This window comes from Panulirus ornatus, chromosome 6, assembly GCF_036320965.1.
Source record: "Panulirus ornatus isolate Po-2019 chromosome 6, ASM3632096v1, whole genome shotgun sequence".
Taxonomy (NCBI): Eukaryota; Metazoa; Arthropoda; class Malacostraca; order Decapoda; family Palinuridae; genus Panulirus; species Panulirus ornatus.
The window spans coordinates 28,234,885-28,260,368 of NC_092229.1; the positions used below are offsets into that span (position 1 = coordinate 28,234,885).

Below are 25,484 nucleotides of genomic sequence, written 5' to 3' on the forward strand. Positions count from 1 at the left end.
AATGTACAATGCCATTGTATAAAGGCAAAGGAGATAAAGGTGAGTGTTCAAACTACAGAGGAATAAGTTTGTTGGGTGTACGTTGTAGACTGTATGGAGGAAATTGATTGAAAGGTGAAGGCATGTACAGATCATCTGACTGGGGAAGAGCAGTGTGGTTTCAGAAGTGGTAAAGGATGTATGATCAGGTGTTTACTTCAAAGGATGCATATAAGATATATTTAGAAAAACAGTTGGATTTGTATGTAGCATTTACAGACCAAGAGAAGGCATATGATAGGGTTGGTAGAGATACTTTGTGGAAGGTCTTAAGAGAATATGATGTGGGATGTCAGCTGCTAGAAGCTGTGAGAAGTTTTTACCAAGGGTATAGGGCACGTGTGCGAGTAGGAAGAGCGGAGGGTGATTGGTTCCCAGTGAAGGTCGGTCTGCGACAGGAGTGTGAGATGCCACCATGGTTGGTTAATTTGTTTATGGATGGGGTTGTGAGAGAGGTAAATGGAAGAATCTTGGAGAGAGGGGAGAGTATGGAGTAAGTTGTTGATTTCTGCTTATACAGCACTGTTGGTTGATTCGAGTGAAAAACTGTTGAAGTTGGTGACTGAGCTAAAAAGAGTGTGTGAAAGGGGAAAATTGAGGGTAAATGTGAATTAAAGCAATGTTATAAGGTTCAGCAGGGTTAAGGAACAAGTTAATTGGGATGAGAGTTTGAAAGGAGAAAAATTGAATGAAGTGAAGTGTTTTTGATACCTGGGAGTGGACTTAGCAGCGAATGGACCCATGGAGTGGGGAAAGAGTGAAGGATCTGGGACGATGAAAAATGTGTGGAAGGAGAGAACGTTATCCCGGAGAGCAAAAATGGGTATGTTTGAAGAAATAGTATTTCCAACAATATTTTATGGCTGCGAGACATGGGCTATCGATAGAGTTGTACGGAGGAGGGTGGATGTGTTGGAAATCAAATGTCTGAGGACAATATGTGGTGTGCATTGGTCTGATCGAGTAAGTAATGAAAACAAATAGATATGTGTGGTAGTAAAAAGAGCGTAGTAGAGAGAGCAGAAGAGGGTGTGTTGAAATAGTTTGCACATATGTAGAGAATGAGTGAGGGAAAGTTGACCAAAAGGATATATGCGTCAGAAGCGAAGGGAACAAGGAAAAGCAGGAGACCCAATTGGAGGAGGATGGATGAAGTAAAAAATATTTTGAGCGTTCGGGGCTTGAACATGCAGGAGGATGAGAGGCATGCACGGAATAGAGTAAATTGGGACGATGTGGTATACCGGGATCAACGTGCTGTCAATGGACTGAACCGGAGCATATGATAAGTCTGAGATAAACCATGGAAAGGTCTGTGAGGCCTCGATGTGGATAGGAAGCTGTGGTTTCGGTGCATTACACATGGCAGCTCGAGTATGGTTGCGAATGGCTATGGCCTTTCTTCATCTGTTTCTTAGTACTACCTTGCTGACGCAGGGGGTGGCGATCGGTTGTGGGGGGAGGGAAGGAAAATGTATATGTTATCATTTTATTCTTTTTTCCATATATCTATGCTGTTTCCTGAGGGGCGGGTTGGCGTCAAGGATGTATGGCGGCGAGGAAGTATGAATAGGTACATTTGTATACATATGCGTATGTGTATATATATACAAGTATGTACGTGTACATATGTAGATGTACGCGTGGTGCGTATATATATATATATACATATATATATATATATATATATATATATATATGTATATATATATATATATATATATATATATATATATATATATATATATATATATATATATATATATATATATATATATATATATATATATATATATATATATATATATATATATATATATATATATGTGTGTGTGTGTGTGTGTGTGTGCGCGTTAGTATCGCAATACACTGTGCCAGAGCGGACGGTTTGTGGAGAAGGTAACCAGATCTATCGATGAAATAGATCATCTGACCCACAGGGTAGATATGCTGCCAGGGAGTGGGCTGCTGACGTCACCACACGCAGCGCTGTCTCCGGCGCAGATCATCCTACGTTTCGAAATCGTGTGATGAGTTACTGAAAACTTTTCAAACGTATGCCTTTGTTGCCAGTAACATTGGAAATTGTTTTCCAGGTTTTGGATGGTGGTGAGGACAAGGAACGTAGGGTCAGGCTGGTCTATGACTCGATCATCCAGGATCAGCTGGAGGGGTTCTCCACCAGCAACTACCTCCGGCCTGTACGATTTTATTAACCAAGTGCCAGGATGATGATGATGCAGCCGACGATGCTAAGCGTTGTATTTGTCATGTAAGAACCATGAGGGGATCAGAGAAAGATCAGAGGAGCTTCTAGTGAACTATTGTCACTGTGTTGTTTTAGAAACGAAGGTGATAACTATATGATTACATAAGTATCCCAGCTTCAGTAAGACACTTTAACAGGTGGAAGGAACACGCTTGCCAGTGTGTATTAGACAGTCGTTTTCCAGAACTAGACCAAAATGGCGGAACAGTGAAATACAGACTAACTGATGAGGAAAAAAAACTTGAAGTGAGAAGCTCAGGGAGAAGTGTGGCTCATATAATTGAATAAAACTTTGTAGAAAACTAAAAACCTGTTCATCAAAATAAACGTCAGCAAAAAGAGGATATTACGAAAGACAGAAGAAGAAACCTTAATGAATGTTATAGTTACGTTAGAAGCAAGAAAGAGTCATTGGCCAGCTGTTGCAGTAAACGGAGACCGGCCTTCAATATACTGAAGACATGGCAGTGATCTTACATGATATCTTACACTGAAGCTCATGTCTCGGCTCCAGCCCAGCGGCTGAGAGATGAGAACATGTTACATGTTGATATACACTTTGAAGATACATCAGCTTTATGAAGAATGAAAGTGAGTAATACGGCAGGACCTGATGATTTATCCTTACCTGTGGATATTGAAAGAAAAGAAAATGAAGAAAGTTAAGCGCTTCACTGTTAAACAAGTCCCTTGCAGTAACAGAAGTTCCAGAAGACTAAAGATTTGCCTTTGAAGCATCGATAGTCGAACGGCTAATAAGTCACTGATCGGAGTATGGAGTCCATCAGACGAGACAATTTTGTAAATCATTTACATGACCATCACTTGATAAACGATTTTGCCTCTGGTTTTCACCGAATTCGTTCATATCTGACAAACCAGTTTAGTGATGTCTTTTATGATATAATGAACAAGTATGGTGATATCAAAGCAGAGGATGTCATCGTGGTAGATTTTCAGAAAACATTTGATAAAGTCTTGCATCAAAGGTTACCAGCAATAGTTAAGTCACACGGTATAAATGAGGTTTGGTTCTGGTGGTCAGAAAATTGGTTGACTGGCCGTAAACAATGAGTTGTGGGAATCAGTCTTGGGACTCGATCCCTTTTTAGTATACAGTGATGACGGGTTGCTCTGAGAAACGTCCACCAAAAACACGTCCATACGACGCTGGGAAGTAAGTCTACAACAGAACTTCAATGTCAAGAGTTTCAAACTGACAGAGACAAACGGATGCACTGGGCTCACAAGTGGCAGAAGTATTTTGTTACCTACAACTTGTTACACATCGGTTGTAATAACAAAAAAGATGAGAAGTCACAGCAGGAATTATGTTGAACTACAAAAAGGAGTTGATAAAAGAGATTCTGGTATGACGTTCTCTGATGCACTAAAGCCAAATGAGCAAAGCACAGATGCAGTGAAAATAATACTAGAATTTATAGGCAGAGTATTAGTATATAAGAATCTAATTCCCTCTCTTTATTACACTTCACTGGTGCGTCCTCATCTGGAATACTGTGCTCAGTCTTGATCAACCTTCTTGAAAAATCACGTAGACACAATGGAGAAATCACAACGGAAAGCAACCAAGATGATTCCCAGACAGAGACAAGTATTATGAGAGCCAGGTTTACGTCGCAATCTCATCCCGCATCGAAAAAAAATTACAAAAATAATGTAATACGAATATTCAAATTGATCAAATGGTTTGATAATCTTGATCTGTGAAGTCACTAACGAGTAGATGTGTCTGATTTCACTCGTAATGATGAACACATCTCGTGGGTAAACGACGTGATGTTGCGAATGAGGCAAAAGACTTTTTTTCTGGAGTGGTTTACCGATTGAAATACCTGAATGCAGCTCCGTAAATACGTATAAAGATAGACTTGACAAGCGCTTCGCTTCAGGTTGACGAGTGACTTTATTTGTCAAGGTTTACAGGTATTTTATTTTAAGTTATTTGTATGTCTTTCTGCTCCTACAACACTAATGGTTGAGTTTCTGATGTCTTGCACCAACATAGAACACATCACAAAGACCCAAAAAATGGTTTGTTATTGTTCGCATTCCTTGTATAATAATGATGATAATAATGATAATAATGATAATAATAACAATAATGATAGTAATAATAATAATGATAATGATAATAATAATAACTGATAATGATAATAGTAATAATAATGATGATAATAATGATAGTGATAATAATGATAATAATAACAATAATGATAGTAATAATAATAATGATAATGATAATAATAATAACTGATAATGATGATAGTAATAATAATGATGATAATAATGATTGTGATAATAATGATAATAATAACAATAATGATAGTAATAATAATAATGATAATGATAATGATAATAACTGATAATGATAATAGTAATAATAATGATGATAATAATAATAATAATAATAATAATAATGATAATGATACTAATAATAATAATAATAATAATAATAATAATAATAATAATAATAATAATAATAATAATAATAATAATAATGATAATAATAATAATAATGATAATAATAATAATAATAATAATAATAATAATAATAATTATAATAATAGTAATAATGATAATAATAATAATAATGATAGTAATAATAACTGAGTAATGATAAAGATAAGAACAATGTGAGTTATGAAGAGCTTGTGAAGTTCTTAGGCAAGACTGTCAGTACGACGGTGTGACCCCTGGGTAGGATGGCCTGGATTTGCCCTAAATTTAGGCCTTAAGGGTCAATTCGAGGGCGACATCATCGTACTCAAGCGTCGTCTCGTCGTGTTTAAGGACCTTCCCGTCGTGCGTCGCGGGTTAAGTATCCTAGAACCCAAACTCTCAGTGACATATCAGCGAGTGAAGACTGCGGGGCAGGACCGGCTACACACCCGCCTTGTACCATGCTTTGTAGGCATGGCGAACACCCAGGACACCTGGATATACACGAAATTTGTTCTTGAACTCATCAAGTACTCACTACATGCCCTCTTCACATCCTTCTTCTGGCGATACATCCAGTTTTAATATGGCGTTGCAACCTCAGACGTCGTCCGGATACAGCAAATTACAGGATGACATTCTCAACCTCAGTGTCTTTATGACAAGAAAAATATTCTTCATCGTCTATAAATCTGTGAATCTGCTTGACTCAGTGCATGCCTCTATTGAGAACATTAGCTTGCAAGGTAAAGACGAAGTCCTCCCTATGTGACTGAGAGTGAGGTCCATCTGTGAGCTGTGGCTTCAACTGTCACCGAAAACTACTAAAGTGAGGTGCTGGGGGGATGGAGGCGACGGTGCCGGGTTGTGAGTCCTGCTGGAGGAGAGGTGTTGTAGGTGGCTGGTGAAGGGGTGGTGGGTTGTTATACCAAGAATGGATGGGTTGTGCTGGAGAAGACGTGTTATAAGAGGTTGGAGGAGGGGGATGGTGGATTGTAGTGCCAGAGCTGTGTTCGAAGAGAGGTGTTGTAGCTGGCTGGTGGAGGAGCGATGGATTGTAATAACAGGGAAGACAGAAGCAGAGTTATATTAATTCGTTCATTACAGCAGCGAGAAGGCAGACGTCCAGAAGTGAGCTGGCTGGCTCAAGAGGTCTGGAGATTCTGCAGGAGACACAGCCACACAGTACCGCCCAGCAGGTGGGGGTCGTCGCCACGGGGAGATGCACAACACAACTCAGTAGGTTGTCCTTGACGTTCTTGTTATCGTTGTTTACAGTTGCTTCTCTAATGTCTCGTTATGTCAGCTGATGATTCCCCCGGGCCATGATAATGCTAGTACCAATTATCATAATGAAATGATAGGTATTCGTATTATTGCTATCATTTCATTATTATTTCTAATTTTCTTATATTACCTTTCATAATGATTATTACTCTATTTTTTTCAGGTACAGAGAGAGAGAGAGAGAGAGAGAGAGAGAGAGGAAGGGAGGGAGGGAGGAAGGGAGTGCCGTTATGCGTCCTCTATCGATGATCTAGTCTCGAGGCATGAGATAGCACATGCCAAAAAATTCCCTCCAACTATCTCAGGTTTTTATCTCGTGTTTTCTATCTTAGCGGTGAACATCCCTGGCCTGGGGAGACTTCAGAAATAATTCAATTTGAGATCCAACCCTGCCCTGTTATTATGCGCCATAAGGCAAGCCATTTTATTACTTCATCTAGTGTGGGAGGTACTCGATACCCCCATGGCTAGTGGTGCACTTTGTAAAGTCCCACTCGACCATTTTCTCCGGCGGAGCCTACAGGGCAGGGAGGAGGAGCCCTGCCAGACCCCGATCTAGTGTCTTAGCAGAGGACAAGCAGGTCGACGGCATGAGACCTGGTGTAGCATTTGCCTCAAAGCCTAGACAACGAGAAAGACCTGGTGTAACCCTCTCATCCCCACACCCTCTGGGGGTCTCATAGATGCCATAATGCCTTGTTGTAGTACTTGCCTTAGAGCCTTAGGGGTGACGAGATCTCATTATTGAACAGAAAATGGTGGAGGACCTGGTGAAACACTTGCATCCCCAGAGCCTGTGGAAGCCATATAGATATCATAATGGCTGGTGTTCGAGCCTGGGCAGACCCTGGAGATGAGGAAAGATTCGATTTCACAGTTCTGGATGAGCTGTGGAAAATATGATAATACGTAGTCTAGTAATTTATTCCTTAAACCCATGGGATGTGTGGCTGGTAGACTCTCATAAGACTTGAAAGTGACGCTTTCTTCTTCAGAGCCAGCAAGTGCAGGGGAGTGGTTCAGGGGGAGGGGGAAAGGAAGGGGGTGAGAGAAGAAACGTGGGAGGGGAAGGTAATATGGCTCTGTGAGCACCTCCCAGAGAGAGCCTGTGTGGTGTGTGTGTGTGTGTGTGTGTGTGTGTGTGTGTGTGTGTGTGTGTGAGCTGGTTGAGTAGACTGGGCGGGGAGCGGGTGTTCGATGGGTCGATGAAGGATAAAAGAAACTCCACTCTAACTCTTATCCTTAATTAATAACAGTAGTTTAAGACATGCGTATATTAAAGGCTACCGAGTATGAAGGCGTCAGGCCTGTACATCAGAGAAGTTTATGCCACGGGAAAAAAAAAGGCGGAGCGATGCAGTAAGGATTTGTTGACTTTGAAACTTTATCTTCCTTGGGTACGTGAAAGGTGGAGCGGCGAGAGATGTTTGGCAACAGTAGTTAGCAGTGGCTGGTGCGCCACGGAGGTGTGTAACGGCTCGAATGTGCTGGCAACATTTGGTGGCGGCTGGGCTTGCGTGTCACCAAGTGTCATTACAGCCTAAATGCAGCCGTTATCCTGACACATGGCTCGCATAAATCACACACAATGTTGCCAGAGACGGGAGGCAAGCACGAAGACCACCTCACAGGCCTTTTTAGTAGGGTTCTTTTTGTGTGTGTGTGCCGTAGGTTTAAAGGCAGGAGGTGGTGGGGTGAGAGTGGGGGTCCTCATATACAAAGTACAATGTTGATTATAGGATTTCCAGTTGCTTCATCGGGATCTGTGAGCCAGGCGGCAACCCACCGCTTCTCGTTAGAATTTATTAGCCATTCTTGTCCAGAGACTCTTTTTATTGAATATAAATTTTACTTACGGTCGTTTGAGGTTCAGGTAAATCTAAGAACTGCGTTTTGTACCATACTGCTGACAGGGTAACATGGCGAAGATGGCCCCATACTCTAGCCTGGGGTCTTGAGAGTCTGGCATTGGTTGAGTGGTGAGTGATTGGACAATATATCATCCTCCTGACAAGTCATTGTACTGAGTGTACTGAGTGTATTCACTGGCCTCTAAAGCATGAGACCTAAGACCACGCATTCCTCCAGCTGGTGTTCTCTGAGCTAAGCACTCGTCAAGTGACGGTCGAGCTCAGACCACGAGTGTAAGTTGTTTAGTGTCTGCTTCGTCCCCACCAGAGCAAACATCCCTGGTCGTCAGTCTTTTCTCCTCCCTCTTTCTCTCCCTCCTTCCCTCCCTCACCCTCCCCCACCTCCAACCCTCCCCTTCTCAACAAATTTAATGATATTTTTTCTTCAGACAATCAACATATAATCTAGGCAACAGAGCTGGGAGTCGAGAGAGGTTAATCCTCGTTACCAAATTACCTGCGGCATAAAAATCTATTACCACCGAACACAATCCTCTCCTGTCCTAGATTACTACACGAACAATTTTCAGCTAACAAGCTCTGGAAACCGACAAATCCCCATTAACTTTTAACTTGGGAAACTTGCCGTGGTGTGCGACCCAAGGGCAACCCGGCCGTGGGAGAGACAACGGTAGAAATGTCCCGTTTGTCTGGCTGTCTTCCCCTCTCTTTGTCCCCCTTTCCTCCCCTTCTTTTTCCCTATTAGCTTCTGTTCAGAAGTCGTGATGGATCTGGTGTCACTCGTTTCTTTTCCTCCACACCAGACGCCTGGGGTATGTTGAGCGACGGAGGTACCTGCAAATACCTTCCATGAAACACACTGTTTTCAGACACAGAAAACGACAAGCTTTTCTAGATATTCCCCAGCACCCTCCCTTCGCTGTAGTTCAGGGTATTAAGCTGCAGTGTGGGAAAGATAATCTGCGTTTTCAGACTGATCCCCACACAGCCAGTGGTTACCGTGATCCTTGTCTCACTTGAAGTTCTTCAGCTGATGGAATGACTGGTTATTATGATCACTGAACATACAGATGAAACGCTGACTGGATTTCAGATGCTAATAATGGTAGTTAGAGAATCAATTGATCCTTAATGCATCCAAGAGCACGTCCGGATCTGTGACAGTGAACTATAACCATCGTATGTACTATATACCCGAGGACGTGACTCTACATTATGCAGCAGCCTACTCTATATCCTGCCGTCTTCCCCTCTCTCGTCCCTGAAGACCCTCATGTTGTCTCATCACCAGACAACTTCTGCAGTAGTCGACGATAACTGTTAAACGAACTTCGTCAGCGAGTCTTTCTCCGTAGCATCTCCTGGGGCTTCATTATAATTGAACCATCGCAGAGTAGCACCTGCCGCTAAGCCCACGTCTGCCACCTGATGACATTCTACTGTACTGATCCCGTTATCCACTGCAGATATCCTGTTATCCTCCGCAGTGATCCTGTTATCCCTTGTGGTGATCCTGTTATCCCCTGTGGTGATCCTGTTATCCTGTGTAATGATCCTTTTGTTGTCTGTAGCGATCCTGTTATCCTTTGCTGTGATCCTGTTATCCATTGTAGTGTTCGTGTTATCCTCTGTATTGATCCTGTTATCCTCTGTATTGATCCTGTTAAACACATTTCGTTTTAACCATTCACATCGGCCTGAGAGGTGGAAAAGGGAGGAGCGTCCAGCGATGTAGGGATAAATTTGTTGAGGTCTGGAAGGCATGAGAGCCCACCTTCCAGGAGAGCATTCCTAAAGCGTCTGTAAAGACAAGTGGAGGCAACTCCTGTTTGGTTGAAGAAAAGTGAAGATGCTTAATTTTTCGGAGAAAAAAAGAGGTAGGATGAGCCTCCGTTGGCCTCTGAGAGGAAAAAGGATGATTTCCCTTATATCCGAAAAGCAGAAAGACATCGCTACCTGACAGGGGAGTAGAAAGACATCGCTACCTGACAGGGGAATAGAAAGAAGTCCAGACTTGTTTTGGAAAATAAGGACAAGTGACTAATGATCTCGGGAGAGAAAATAAGGGCTGGAAAAGAGTTTCCATACGTCTGTAAGTAAGGAAGAGGGATGAAATAGAGTATGGAAGAGCTGTGAATGAGGATGTTATCCATTCCCTTGAATGTGGGGAGAAAAGACGACGGTACGTTTGTTCTGGACGAGAAAAAGGACTTTCATTCTGGAAGGGAAAGAGGAACATCCATCTGCTCTGCAAGTGAAAGAAGACAACGCATCTACTCTGGAAGGGAAAGAGGACTGTCCATCTATTCTAGAGGGAATTTTTAACAGATCCTAACAGAGAAGTATGAAAGTATGACTCTCTCTCTCTCTCTCTCTCTCTCTCTCTCTCTCTCTCTCTCTCTCTCTCTCTCTCTCTCTCTCTCTCTCTCTCTCTCTCTCTCTCTCTCTCTCTCTCTCTCTCATTATGAACCAAGACACGTTTGATAATCATTACCGTTCAAACAGCTAATACAGAATAATGAGAACGTGGATTCCAGGACCACAAGACACCTACTTTGATCAAGTCTATTGATAGCCACTCACAGTATGAGTGCGAAATGGCTACACATCAGAGCACAGCGGACATAGTGCTGGCGTGCCAGTACCTCGCAATGAATACTGGACGCCAGAGATCGTCCTGGCAAATTCAATCGCTTGTTTGAGGTGCGGACGTGTGTGAAGATTACCCCCCAGTACACACGCAACTCATCAGGTTTGTTCCTTGTCTGAGAAAAATTCTTTAGCTTTTCTCAGTTCCCCGTAAAGTAAACGTATATGAGACGTATGTTACTGAGCTGGTCTGTTATTGTGTGGTGGAGTCATCAAGCACGAGACTTGGTGTTTGTTGAAGGTCGCACACTGCCAGTCATTAGATGTCTACCACAGGAAATTGGATCATCTTTAAGAATATGGCCGTAGCATCGCTGACATGTCCTGACTCAAGACGACTATCGTCTGCTTTAACAGATCTTCTTCATAAAGATTTCAGTCTGTGGTAAAGCGTTTAGCACATTGTAACTTTCAACAGTGTAAGAAAGAAAAGAATTCTCAAGTCATTACGTGGTAAATACTCTTGTGTAACTCATGCTGTGACCGTAACCGGGAGGATACAGCACACAGACTGACGTCCAAAATTATATTTCATTTGTTGCGTCCAAGAATCATTTACATCGCTAAGCGAGAGGGACACCCTAACCTCTCCTAAACGCGGTAATGTAATTAGCTTCCCGAGTAATAATCATATTCCCCAGACTGAGCCTTAATTTTCTCACCTGCCTAAACATTCATCATTTGGGGAGATCAAAAGAATAAAAGTGAGCCAGTAGTCCCTTCGCCCGCCAAAACAAAACGATATTACCCTTTCGCGCCAAAAAGGTCCTAATCTTTTCCCGCCAAAACAGTATAATCTTTTCCCGCCCAAACCAGCTTCAGTTAGGAGATCAGTAGCGTAAAAGTGGGGCGGCATAATTGATGGGAGAAACGAGGTTTTCGAGTTAATTTGACTGTGACGATAATTACTGCCATCTAGATCAATTAAGCCCATGTTTTATCGTCCCTTAATTAGATTAGCGCGGAAGAGAGTTAGAGGTAAATTGCCTCTTGTTATCTGGGCTCGGTGTTTTTGTCCTTAAGTCGAATAATCTTGCTGGCTTGATCTGGGGGCTGATGCGAACTACACGTAAGTGTACGTCTAGTTTCCTCTCCGCCATGATAATGGAGCAATTGACACATTGTCACTTATCTACACGAGGCGATCCTCAGGCTAGACACACAGAGATGTCAGTCTCCTTGGATCTATCGGAGCGTCGGTTAAGTTAAAGGATTCATATCATAAGTGTTATCATCTTTGGATTAAGACCCGTCTCCAAGTACTTCAGCGTAGTTATTGTAAGTCATCTGTGTCAAAGACTGAATATGTGTTTTCTCTAATTGACATGATTAGGCAGGAGCTATGTTCTCGCATGATTAAACGTAATTCTATTTGCATATTCGTACATTGCATAGAAAAGGATTTACACAGAAACAACGTAATGTCTTCATTCCTTTGAATATATATATGAATATATATATATATATAATATATATATATATATATATATATATATATATATATATATATATATATATATATATATATATATATATATATATATATATATGTATATATATATATATATATATATATATATATATATATATATATATATATATATATATATATATATATATATATATATATATATATATATATATATATATATATATATATATATATATAAAGGTTCACAAAGCAACATTTATAGAAGAGCAACAACTAAATAAGAAAACAAACATAGGGCCAACTGACCTCCACTTGGTTCTCCTGTTCTGGAACCAGGTCTTGACCTGAGCGTCTGTCATCTTGAGTTGCTTGGCCAGGGCAGCCCGCTCGCTCGACGCCAGGTACTTCTGCTTGTTAAACCGCTTCTCCAGCTCGTTCACCTGCGGGCAGATAGGCACACTGTTTCAGTGGACAGCAAGGAAGGAAGACTGTTTAGTCATTCCTAGATGAAGGAAATATAGGAAAGGTTCTATGAGGGCCGCTAGATATGGGGAGCTAGCGGGAGACACTCAAGTGATGCTAATCATAGTAAGCAATGCGGTGGTCAGAAGTTCCTGGATATGTGAATAGAAACGCCATCAGGAATGACTTGGTTGGTGGGGAGAAAGTGCAAGTAACTCTTCGGGAGATATAGTTAGGAAAAGGTGATCGAGGTTGATCCATCTTTGTTATATATGGGAGGTAGGGAAGAAAGGCTGTTACGGTGTGAATGTAGCAGGTATAGGGAAGGGATCTCAGGTGGTGTGGGTGGTGAGTGTCAAGAGAGAGAAGTAGGGAGAGCGGGAATATTCAGGAGATGGTGGGCACAAAAAGCAAAGTAAGCACACAAGTAGATATCCGGTCTAGAGTTAGACTTGCGAGTTCCTTCTGTTTAAGACAATCATGGGGTTGGGGGGGTTAACTCCCCCTGTGTCTGGAAGAGACCTCTTAAGGAAGTTACGGAGGGAGATTGTGGTGAGCGCAGAGGAGGAAAAAAATCCTAATGGCATAGCCTTTACCACACAAGATGGGACCGCATACATCCTTGGGTTAGCATCAGGTACTCGTCATCCTTCGCTGGGCCAGCCATAAACCTACGTGATTTAATCTCATGAGCGCGATGGCGTGATCTATGAACTCGACGGAACGACCTTTGAGTATGATGGCCAGGCATTCAACGTGATATTTCAAGGTCAGATCAAAGGTTAGGCTTTTACACTCAAGGGTCGTACCGTCGTGCTCCAGAGTCGTATCGTCATGCTCAAGGGTCGTAACGTCGTCATCAGGGGACGTACTATCGTGCTCAAGGGTCATACTATCGCTCGAGGGGTCATAGATCTCTCTAGGTTAGGAGTAGCCCATCGGGAAGTATCAGTCTATGATGTCTACACCTTCCTGGTGGATAAATAAAAGCCAAAACATGGCGGTGGTCTGAGCCTTAGCCCCTCAGGTACCGCTTCTATCTTCTTTTATGGTCTTTCTCCTTTGCTTTTACAGTGTTGTGGAAGCTGTGATTTCGTAGTCCCCCTTCCCCTCAATTGTTCCTCCAGTTCCATTGACCTAGCATGGCTCTCGGGGAAGTTCTAGATTCATTTTGAGTGCGTGGCTCTGGGGAATGATGTATGATAAACTAGGGGATTACTTTCCCACGAAAATGAAATTTATTATCAGTATTTCATCGAATGTTATCACTATGTGTTTGCCTGCAGTGGGAGGTGATCTGTGATCTGGGCAACGAATCATGCCTGACCTACCAACCGTCACCACATAAACACCATCATCAGAGACACACCACTATTGCCAGTGTCATAGTTTGTTCTGAAGTTACTAGATTGTATCCAACGTGCTTCCATAGTCTACTGTAGTGGTTGGCGTTGTTGGTCGATGAATGGATACCTGACGCAGGATATATATATATTGTGCTACAGTTCACCGAGGCAAAGAGAACGTAACCCAGATCATGTTGATGTGACCTTCATGATGGTGAAGAGTTCATGAAGGGCAAGCCTTATAATGATCATCAATGATTTTTCTACCACCAGCTTGTCGCTGCAAGTCAGTGCATCATGACTCACTACACAATCAATGGTATTATTGTCTTCGTATCGTTAGTGCCACTCTGATCAATTGCTTCCGACATGACTAGAGAAACTATGCAATTTCCATAAACAAAAACACCGAAGTGCGAATTGCAGTTACCAATCTGGTCTGTGGTTGAGGTTCGGCTGGGTAGGGTCGCGTTCACCTCCGTCTATCACATTCACAACTCCAGCGTCGCGCTGAGGCATGGTCGCCACATAAGTACCGGTCTACCTGTTTCTTCTATCCACCTTATTTCCCAAAGCTCTTACTGAAACGCCAGGTCTTCAGGGCTGTCACTGAAACATCCAGCCTTCAGGATTGTCACTGGAACACTTCCCTCAGGGATGTCACTGGAACATCCATCCTTCAAGACTGTTACTAGAATTCCCTGCCCTCAGGGATGTCGCTGGAACACCCAACCTGCAGGATTGTTACTGGAAAATCCGATCTTCAAAATTATCTCTGGAATATCCAGCTATCAGGGTTATCACTGGAACATCCATCCTCCAGGGCTGTCTCTGGAAGACCTTCAGTACTGACACGGTGTGAGGCTATGTGACACAGAACATAATGATAAGTGTAGATGATGTTTATCTCCTAAGTACCTTATATCGGTAGCCACCGAGTCTTCAGCGCCGACAACTTTTGACGGACGGATCACTCTGGCCCCACGCTCCCTCACTGGGCCTGCGGCACATTTTGACACGTAACTATAGATCAAAGATCACACATTACAGAACCTGCGCTCGGTAGAGAAATCGGCCGTAGGCGTGGCTGGCCTGTGTCCCGACCTCAGGTTAGTAGGAACTGGAGGCGCGTGGTACTCCAGGTTCCTTGTGACCCAGAAAGTTGAAACTTTGATGACAGTATTGATGTACAGTTCCACGTTCACAGGAAGGTATCGATTCACCATTCCAAGTCCACAGGAAGGTTTTCACATATGTTCCAAGATCACAAGGAGGTGGTGATGTTCATTTCTGTTTTCACAGGAAGGTAATCATTCAAAGTTTCAAGTTCACAGGGAGGTAGTGAGGTACACCTCCAAGTTCGCAGGGAGGTAGCTATATACACCGCCAAGTTCACAGGGAGGTAGTGATGGACACCTCCAACTTCACAGGGAGGTAGTGATGGACACTCCTAAGTTGTTGTGAATATTTGAGCTTCTTGGTGGACTCGTGTGTCATCCTAAACGAAAACACAGCCAAGCGAGCGCGTGCTAAAGGTCTCCCTGGGTCTGCGACAGCTGAAACTTGACACGAAGGTATTGATGCACACCGCCCTGGGAACACTTCAGTCCCCTGCGTCAAGCCGTTTGTCGTCCGGATCGATAATGGATGGATGGCCTGAAGGGACGAAACTAATCAAATCGTTGGTAAATATCTTCTGGAACAGACTGGATAATGTAATATAGGACGCGGACGGCATGCCATACACAAGGCTCAAAATATCACCAGGTTCATGTCGATGGACTTGAGTCATGCTTCATGCTGCCTCCACGTCATGACAGGGCGTGACTGCCATTAATGTCAGTATGTGTCTGATGTAAGGTGAACCTGGTGTTACTTCCTTACGAATAGTCACGTCACTCACTACAGGTATCATTTTCTGAACCTGAAGACCCATCTGTTTTACTACAATTTCAGTAGATACAAATGTAAATCTTTAGGTCACTCTAGATCGTTTCAGAGTGGGTGAGATAGCATCTTCTCCTCCTCCCCTCTACCAACCCCCTGGTAATGACTGGGCCGAGGTCAGTGGAGGCTTCTGTCACCACATCTGCCACACTTTCTGTCTGTGTCGCTGGGGATCGAACTGGGGTTTCTGATATATCAGACACGCAGGACTTAGCTACATTCAGTTGACTTCAACGACTGCCATCTATTATCAGTCACCAGTGTATGAAAAAGCATGCTCACAAAATGTTCCTCGTCCTCGGAGAGTTGTAGACACAGATAAAAAGTTTGCAAGAACAGTGACGTCTGTGCTGCAAACTACAGTAACGTGGTCGTGGTGGGTAGCCAGTCGTCCATGCTAGGCCAAATGTGGACTTTTTATTCCCACGAGCACGACAGTACAATCCTCGACCACGACCACAGACTCTTGAGTACGACAGGTCGACCATCATACACAAGCGGGGTCGTGCCGTTGTGTCCAGGGGATTACCGTCGCGCTCAGCTCGTGTACCTTGTACATCTATGAGTGTACCGTCGTGCTGAATGAGTGCACAGAAAATCTCAAATATTGCACTATTGTGCTACAGAATTATACGCATTCGTGTTCATCGCGTGTACAGTCGTTCTCAAGGATTATACCGTCGTGTTCAAGGATTATATCGACCTGTCGTGCTCAACGAGTGTACTGTCTGGTTGAAATGAGCTGAGGAAGGAGGCTGAAATGATTTGGTCATATAGAGAGGATACGTAGGGAAAGGATGACTGATAGGATGTACATATCAGGAGGAAGGAACAGGAAAAAGTGGGAACCAAGGAGGAGGCGGAAGGATAGAGTGATAGATGACTTAATGGTCGAGGCTCCAGTGTGCAGCAGGGTACGAGTCATGTAAGGGATAGAACATAACACATGAGAACACGTACTTAACATCATTTTTCATCGTGAATCTGACAGTAGCCTTCATATTTGTGAATAGAAAGGCAAAAGATATACCCATGTATCTCCTGCGTATCGTAAGGCGAAAACAAGGAGCTGGAAACATTCCATTCCCTGTATCATCATTTTCCAAGGGCAGGAAGAAAAGAATGAACCAAGCGAGGACATCTCGAAAGCTCGGGCCAGGGCCTCTGAATGTGCGTGAATTAGAAGAAGTTTGTTTATGTATGATTAGAGGATCCTGGATGTTCTGGCTGTAAGTGAGACCAAAGTGAAGGGAAAATGGGTAGAATGATTTGGATATGATTGGGAAGCAATATGTGGGTTCAGAGTGAGGGCGAGAGTGAAGGAGTGAGTAGCACTTTTGATCAAGGAAGAGAACACTGACGTGGGTGATAATGAAAGTAGTTCACGAGATGAGGGTGATTGTCAATGCTCATGCACCTGCGAGTGAAGGATGAGAAGAGTGGGGTGCTCTTCAGCAGGAGCTGAGTGAATGCTACGGCAAATATGATACAAGGAACCGGATCCTATTACGACGGGATCTGACTGGGTGAAGACAATGCAGGATGAGCGTAAATGAAGCAAAGAATGAGGGTCAGGAATAGAGGGGATTAAGGGAAGCAGTGCTTATATGTGTGGGTGAAGTATGTCGTATGCGGAAGGTGGAATGTGGGTGTATGAGAAATGGTAGAGTGGCAATATGAAGAAGCTTAACTGCTAGGGAGAGAGAGAGAGAGAGAGAGAGAGAGAGAGAGAGAGAGAGAGAGAGAGAGAGAGAGAGAGAGAGAGAGAGAGAGAGAGAGAGAGAGAGAGAGAGAGAGAGAGAGAGAGAGAGAGAGAGAGAGAGAGAGAGAGAGAGAGAGAGAGAGAGAGAGAGAGAGAGAGAGAGAGAGAGAGAGAGAGTATCCATGAACTTGAGGGAGAATAAGAATATATATTTTGGAAGAAGTTGAATAGAGTAAGCAGACACCGGGAAGAAATGAGAGCGACAGCGAAGATACCAGATTGTGAAACATAACAGGCAAAGAAGACGTAGAAAAGAGATGAAGTGAGTATTCTGAAGGACTGCTGAATGCGTCAGCTGATAGGGTGACGGATGTGATGTGTTTGGGTTGGGATGTATTACGGAGCGAGATAGTCCTGGCGAATGGGTTTGGTCAAAAGTAAAGAGGTAGTGAAAGCCGTGCATAAGATGAAGTGTGGCAAAGCAGCAGGATGGGTTAGTCTTGCAGATGATCCCCTGCAGAAAGCGGGTGACAATATTGTTCATTGGTTAATCAGATGTTTGAGGACTGGCAATTGCATATACCCTTTCATAAAGGCTAGAGGAGACAATATTGAAAGCTTGTATCACAGTGATTTAAGTCTGTTGAATACTCCTGGTAAGGCGTTCAGGAGAGTGTTAACTGAGAGGACGGGAGCATGAAGGTATCTGAGTGGGGAGGAGCAATGTGGCTTCAGGAGTGGTTGAAGGATCTTTGAAAATGGTGCTTACTTTCTAGAATTTGTGTGTTTTGGATCACATGAAAGCGCCTGAAAAGATTCTCAGAGACGCCGTGTGAAAGGTGTTACGAATAGATGGTGTAGGAGGAAAGATACTATTTGCAGTAAGGAGTTTATAGGGAGAAGAGTGTGTGCGAATACGAAGGAAAAAAAGGTAAGTCACTCCAGGTGAAGGCGGGTCTGCATCAAGGATGTGTAACATCACCATGGCTGTTTGATCTGCTCATAGATCGAGTGTGAAGGGGGAGGGGGTGTAAAGCGAGGGTCTTGGAGTAGGGGGCAGGTAAGAGGGTACTGTATGCTAGGGATGGCGGGGCCTAGTAGGTAAATCATTTGCATTCTATAAATAAGTCTCCTCTGGTGACAGACGCAAGATGGCTGCAGAAGAATTTAGTGTCAGGGTTTGGGAGACTTTGTGAAAGGAGAAAGTTGCGAGCTGATGTAAATAAGAGTAAGGTAAAAAGATACAGTAGGAGGGGGAGGTGGGGGGGAGATACGAGATAGTATGAGTGTGTGTCTCAATGGGGTTATCCAGAGGAAGCGCTTCAGGTTACTGGGAGTGGACATAGCAGCGAACGTAACCAAGAGTCGAAGTAAGTCATAGTATAAGGAGAGATGGGGTCAGGTTCTGGGCGCTTGAGGGAGCGAGAGGAAGATGAGGTCAGTGCCTGTTAGATCAAATGTAAGGCAGTTCCGACAATGTTTTACAAATGTATCTTGGACCTTAAATGCACAAGAGAGGAACAGGATGGACATGCTGGAAATGAAATGCCTGAAGACGATATCAATGTGTCGGGCTGACTGTGAATATTGACAGAGTAAGAGTGAAGTATGGCAGTAAGCGCAGTGTGGTTGACATAACTGACCAGGATGTGCTGACATGGTCTGAACATTGGTCTGTGGGGCTTGGCTGTGGATGGTGGACCTTGGTATCGACGCAATATGTACGACAGCTAGAGTTGGATGCGCACAACTGAAACCGTTGTCCATTTCTTCCTGATGCTCAGACGGGAAAAGCTTTGTCGCTGTCTCCCGCGTTAGCGAGGTAGCGCAAGGAAACAGACGAAAGAAATTACCCAACCCACCCACATACACATGAGTATACATACACGTCCACACACGCAAATATACATACATATACATCTCAACGTATACATATTTATATACACGCACAGACACATACATATATACACATGTACATAATTCATACTTTTTGCCTTTATTCATTCCCATCGCCACCCCACCACACATGAAATAACAACCCCCTCCCCCCTCTCATGTGCGCGAGGTAGCGCTAGGAAAAGACAAGAAAGGCCACATTCGTTCGCACTCAGTCTCCAGCTGTCATGTAATAATGCACCGAAACCACAGCTCCCTTTCCACATCCAGGCCCCACAAAACTTTCCATGGTTTACCCTAGACGCTTCACATGCCCTGGTTCAATCCATTGACAGCACGTCGACCCCGGTATACCACATCGTTCCAATTCACTCTATTCCTTGCACGCCTTTCACTCTCCTATATGTTCAGTCCCCGATCACTAAAATTCTTTTTCACTACATCTTTCCACCTCCAATTTGGTCTCCCTCTTCTCCTCGTTCCCTCCACCTCTGACACATATATCTTCTTGGCCAATCTTTCCTCACTCATTCTCTCCATGTGACCAAACTATTTCAAAACACCTTCTTCTGCTCTCTCAACCCCACTCATTTTATTACCATACATCTCTCTTACCGTATTATTACTTGATCAAACCATCTGACACCACATATTGTCCTCAAACATCTCATTTCCAGCACATCCACCCTCCTCCGCACATCTCTATCCATAGCCCACGCCTCGCAACCATATAACATTGTTGGAAGCACTATTCCTTCAAACATACCCATTTTTGCTTTCCGAGATAATGTTCTCGACTTCCACACATTCTTCAACACTCCCAGAACTTTCGCATCCTCCCCCACCCTATGATCCACTTCCACTTCCATGGTTCCATCCGCTGCCAAATCCACTCCCAGATATCTATAACACTTCACTTCCTCCAGTTTTTCTCCAATCAAACTTACCTCCCAATTGACTTGAGCCTCAACCCTACTGTACCTAATAACCTTGCTCTTATTCATATTTACTCTCAGCATTCTTCTTTCACACACTTTACCAAATTCAGTCATCAGCATCTGCGGTTTCTCACATGAATCAACCACCAGCGCTGTATCATCAGCGAGCAACAACTGACTCACTTCCCAAGCTCTCACATCCACAACAGACTGCATACTTGCCCCTCTTTCCAAAACTCTTGCATTCACCTCCCTAACAACCCCATCCATAAACTAATTAAACAACTATGGAGACATCACACACACCTGCCGCAAACCTACATTCACTGAAAACCAATCACTTTCCTCTCTTCCTACACGTATACATGCCTTACATCCTCGATAAAAACTTTTCACTGCTTCTAACAACTTGCCTCCCACACCATATATTCTTAGTACCTTCCACAGAGCATCTCTATCAACTCTATCATATGCCTTCTCCAGATCCATAAAATGCTACATGCAAATCCATTTGCTTTTCTAAGTATTTCTCACATACATTCTTCAAAGCAAACACCTGATCCACACATCCTCCACCACTTCTGAAACCACACTGCTCTTCCCCAATCTGATGCTCTGTACATGCCTTCACCCTCTCAGTCAATACCCTCCCATGTAATTTCCCAGGAATACTCAACAAACTTATACCTCTGTAATTTGAGCACTCACTTTTATCCCCTTTGCCTTTGTACAATGGCACTATGCAAGCATTCCCCCAATCCTCAAGCACCTCACCATGAGATATACATACATTAAATAACCTTACCATCCAGTTAACAATACAGTCACCCCCTTTTTTAATAAATTCTACTGCAATACCATCCAAACCCACTGCCTTGCCGGCTTTCATCTTCCGCAAAGCTTTTACTACCTCTTCTCTGTTTACCAAATCATTCTCCCTAACCCTCTCACTTTGCACACCACCTCGACCAAAACACCCTATATCTGCCACTCTATCATCAAACACATTCAACAAACCTTCAAGATACTCACTCCATCTCCTTCTCACATCACCACTACTTGTTATCACCTCCCCATTACCCCCTTTCACCGAAGTTCGCATTTGTTCCGCACTCTATTTACCTCCTACCAAAACATCTTTTTATTCTCCCTAAAATTTAGTGATACTCTCTCACCCCTACTCTCATTAGCCCTCTTTTTCACCTCTTACACCTTTCTCTTGTCCTTCTGCCTCTTTCTTTTATACATCTTCCACTCATTTGCATTTTTCCCTGCAATAATCGTCCAAATGCCTCTCTCTTCTCTTTCACTAATAATCTTACTTCTTCATCCCACCACTCACTACCCTTTCCAATCTGCCCACCTCCCACGCTTCTCATGCCACAAGCATCTTTTGCGCAAGCTATCACTGGTTCCCTAAATACATCCCATTCCTCCCCAACTCCCCTTATGTCCTTAGTTCTCACCTTTTTCCTTTCTGTACTCAGTCTCTCCAGGTACTTCCTCACACAAGTCTCCTTCCCAAGCTCACTTACTCTCACCACTCTTTTCACCCCAACATTCATTCTTCTTTTCTGAAAACCTCTACAAATCTTCACCTTCGCCTCCACAAGATAATGATCAGACATCCCTCCAGTTGCACCTCTCAGCACATTTACATCCAAAAGTCTCTCTTTCGCGCGCCTATCGATTAACATGTAATCCAATAATGCTCTCTGGCCATCTCTCCTACCTACATACGTATACTTATGTATATCTCTCTTTTTAAACCAGGTATTCCCAATCACCAGCCCTTTTTCAGCACATAAATCTACAAGCTCTTCACCATTTCCGTTTACAACACTGAACACTCCATGTACACCAATTATTCCCTCAACTGCCACATTACTCACCTTTGCATTCAAATCACCCATCACTATAACCCGGTCTTATGCATCAAAACTACTAACACATTCACTCAGCTGCTCCCAAAACACTTGCCTCTCATGATCTTTCTTCTCATGCCCAGGTGCATATGCACCAATAATCATCCATCTCTCTCCATCAACTTTCAGTTTTACCCATATCAATCTAGAGTTTACTTTCTTACACTTTATCACATACTCCCACTACTCCTGTTTCAGGAGTAGTGCTACTCCTTCCCTTGCTCTTGTCCTCTCACTAACCCCTGACTTTACTCCCAGACATTCCCAAACCACTCTCCCCCTTTACCCATGAGCTTCGTTTCACTCAGAGCCAAAACATCCAGGTTCCTTTCCTCAAACATTCTACCTATCTCTCCTTTTTTCTCACCTTGGTTACATCCACATACATCTAGACACCCCATTCTGAGCCTTCGAGGAGGATGATCACTCCCCGCGTGACTCCTTCTATTTCCCCTTTTAGAAGGTTAGAATACAAGGAGGGGAGGGTTTTCAGCCCCCCGGTCCCGTCTCCTTCAGTCGCCTTCTCCGGTACGTGAGGGATGCGTGGGAAGTATTCTTTCTCCCTTATCCCCAGGGATATATATATATATATATATATATATATATATATATATATATATATATATATATATATATATATATATATATATATATATATATATATATATATATATATATATATATATATATATATATATATATATGTGTATACATATATATATATATATATATATATATATATATATATATATATATATATATATATATATATATATATATATATATATATATATATTTTTTTTTTCGTGAAGAGACAAGAAGCGGTTAAAGCCTTACCTGAAATAAAACGTGGCAAGGTGGTTGAAGTGGAAGGTATTCCAGTTGATTTCCTAAGAAAAGGGAAGACTGTGTTTTTGAATGGTTTGTACGGTTCATGGTGAGGTGTCTGAGGAATGCCGAAAACCCTGTATAGTGCCTTTGTATAAACGCGAGGGAGATAAAGGTGAGTGTTCAAACTGTAGAGGAATGAGTTTGCTGAGTATACCTGGTGAGTTGTATGGGAAAGTAGTGATTTAAGAGGATGAAGGCATGTACAGAGCATCAGACTGGGGAGAAACAGAATGGTTTCAGAAGTGGTAGAGGATGTGTGCAGCATGGGTTTGGTTTAAAAATTGTGTGGGAAGAACTTAAGAGAAAAAGACGGATTTATATGTGCCATTTATGGATCTAGAGAAAGCATATGATAGGGTTGATAGAGATGCTTTGTTGATCTGCTGGAGGCAAAGAGAAGTTTTTATCAAAGGTGTAAGGTGTGTGCACGAGTAGGAAGAGAAGATAGTGAATGGTTCCAAGTGAAGATTGGTCTACGGCAGGGATGTGATATGTCACCATGGTTGTTTAATTGTTTATGGATGAGATGGGGAGGGAGATAGATGCGGGGGTCTTGGAGAAAGGGGCGAGTGTACTGTCTGTAGGGGATGAGATGGCCTGACAAGTAAGTCAGCAGTTGTTTGTTTATGATGTAACACGAAGGCAGATTCGAGTGAGAAACTGCAGTAGTTGGCAACTGAGTTTGGAAGAGAGTGTGAAAGGAGGATGTTCAGGGTAAACGTGAATACAAACAAATTGCTAGGTTTAGCACTGTTAAGGGACAAGTTAGTTGAGGGCATGAGTTTGAATGGAGAAACATTGGAAGAAAAGAAGTGTTTTAGATACCTTGGAAAGGACTTAACAACAAATGGAGCCATGGTAGCGAAAGTGAGTCATAGGATGGGTGAGAGGGCGAATGTTCTGGGAGCACTAAAAAATGTTTGGAAAGAGAGATCTTTCTCTGAGGGGTTAAAAATGGGCTTGCTTGAACGTATGGTAGTCTCAATGATATTATTGGATGTGAGGTGGAAGGTGGATGTGTTGGAAATTAGATGTCTGGGGACAATATGTTGGGTGAGGTCGCATGATCGAAAAAGAAATGAACAAGTAGGAGTTGTGATGATGAAAATGAAGTGTGATTGAGAGAACTGAAGAGGGCGTGCTGAAATGGTTTGACATGTTAAGGGAATGAGTTAGGAAAGGTTGACAAAGAGGATATAATTGTCAGAATTGGAGGAAATTAGAACGATACGACGTAATTGGAGATGGAAGGATGGAATGAAAAAGATTTTGAGCGAACGGGGCTTGAAAATACAGGAGAGTGAAAGGTGTGCACGGGATAGAGTGAATTGAACACTGCTGTAAACAGGGGTCGACGTGCTGTCTATGGACTAAACTAGGGCATGTAAATCGTCTGGGATGAACCATGGAATGGTCTCTGGGGGTCTGTTTGTGGATAGGGAGCTGTGGTTTCGGTGCATTACACATGACAGCTAGAGAATGGATACGAGCGGATGCTGCCTTTCTTCTGTATCTGGCGCTTCCTCGCTAACGCGGGCAGCGGTGATCAAGCATGAAAAAAAAAGTCTTTTCAAGCTCTAATCAGGTAATGATGAACTTATAAGAAAGTCACACTGATAGAACAGACGACGAGCTGAATATATCTGAATCACACATGATTTAAAAACATGACATCATGAGGGACAGTGTTGTGTCGTCTGTAGTACATCACGTGACATGTAGTCATGAGCGCTGCGTTTTCTTGCCATATATCACCGGTGTCAGCCTGTGACAAGATTGGCTGACACAGGTGCAGGTGTGCGAGCAGCTGGCTGATGCACGTCAGACGCAACACATGTTTAGCCTAAGTGAAATAGGGTTGGCTGGTTGAGTGAGGCTGTGGGTGACGGTGGTGGGAGCGTGCAGGTGTGGGTGACAGTGGTGGGAGCGTGCAGGTGTGGGTGACGGTGGTGAGGGAATGCAGGTGTGGATGGCGGTGGTAAAGCGTGCAGGCGTAGGTGACGGTGGTAAAGGTTTGCAGGTGTGGGTGGCAGTGGTGATGGCATGCAGGTGTGGGTGACGGTGGTGAGGGTGTGCAGGTTGTGGGTGAAGGTGGTGAGGTTGTGCAGGTGTGGGTGACGGTGGTGAGGGCATGCAGGTGTGGATGGCGGTGGTAAAGCGTGCAGGTGTAGGTGACGGTGGTAAGGGTTTGCAGGTGTGGGTGACGGTGGTGATGGCGTGCAGGTGTGGGTGACGGTGGTGAGGGTGTGCAGGTGTGGGTGACGGTGGTGAGGGGGTGCAGGTGTGGGTGACGGTGGTGAGGTTGTGCAGGTGTGGGTGACGGTGGTGATGGCGTGCAGGTGTGGGTGACGGTGGTGATGGCGTGCA

The 25,484-nt window shown here is 43.4% G+C and overlaps 1 protein-coding gene across 2 annotated transcripts in view; it reads right to left on the reverse strand.

Annotated features, from left to right (window-relative positions):
- Positions 1-25,484, reverse strand: part of LOC139749135 (uncharacterized) — a 290,807-nt gene that overhangs the window by 123,860 nt on the left and 141,463 nt on the right. For both annotated transcript variants that reach the window (XM_071662761.1, XM_071662760.1), the window contains exon 3: positions 12,317-12,450. In XM_071662761.1, coding sequence (XP_071518862.1) covers positions 12,317-12,450 — 134 coding nt within the window. The remainder of the gene's footprint in view (positions 1-12,316; positions 12,451-25,484) is intronic.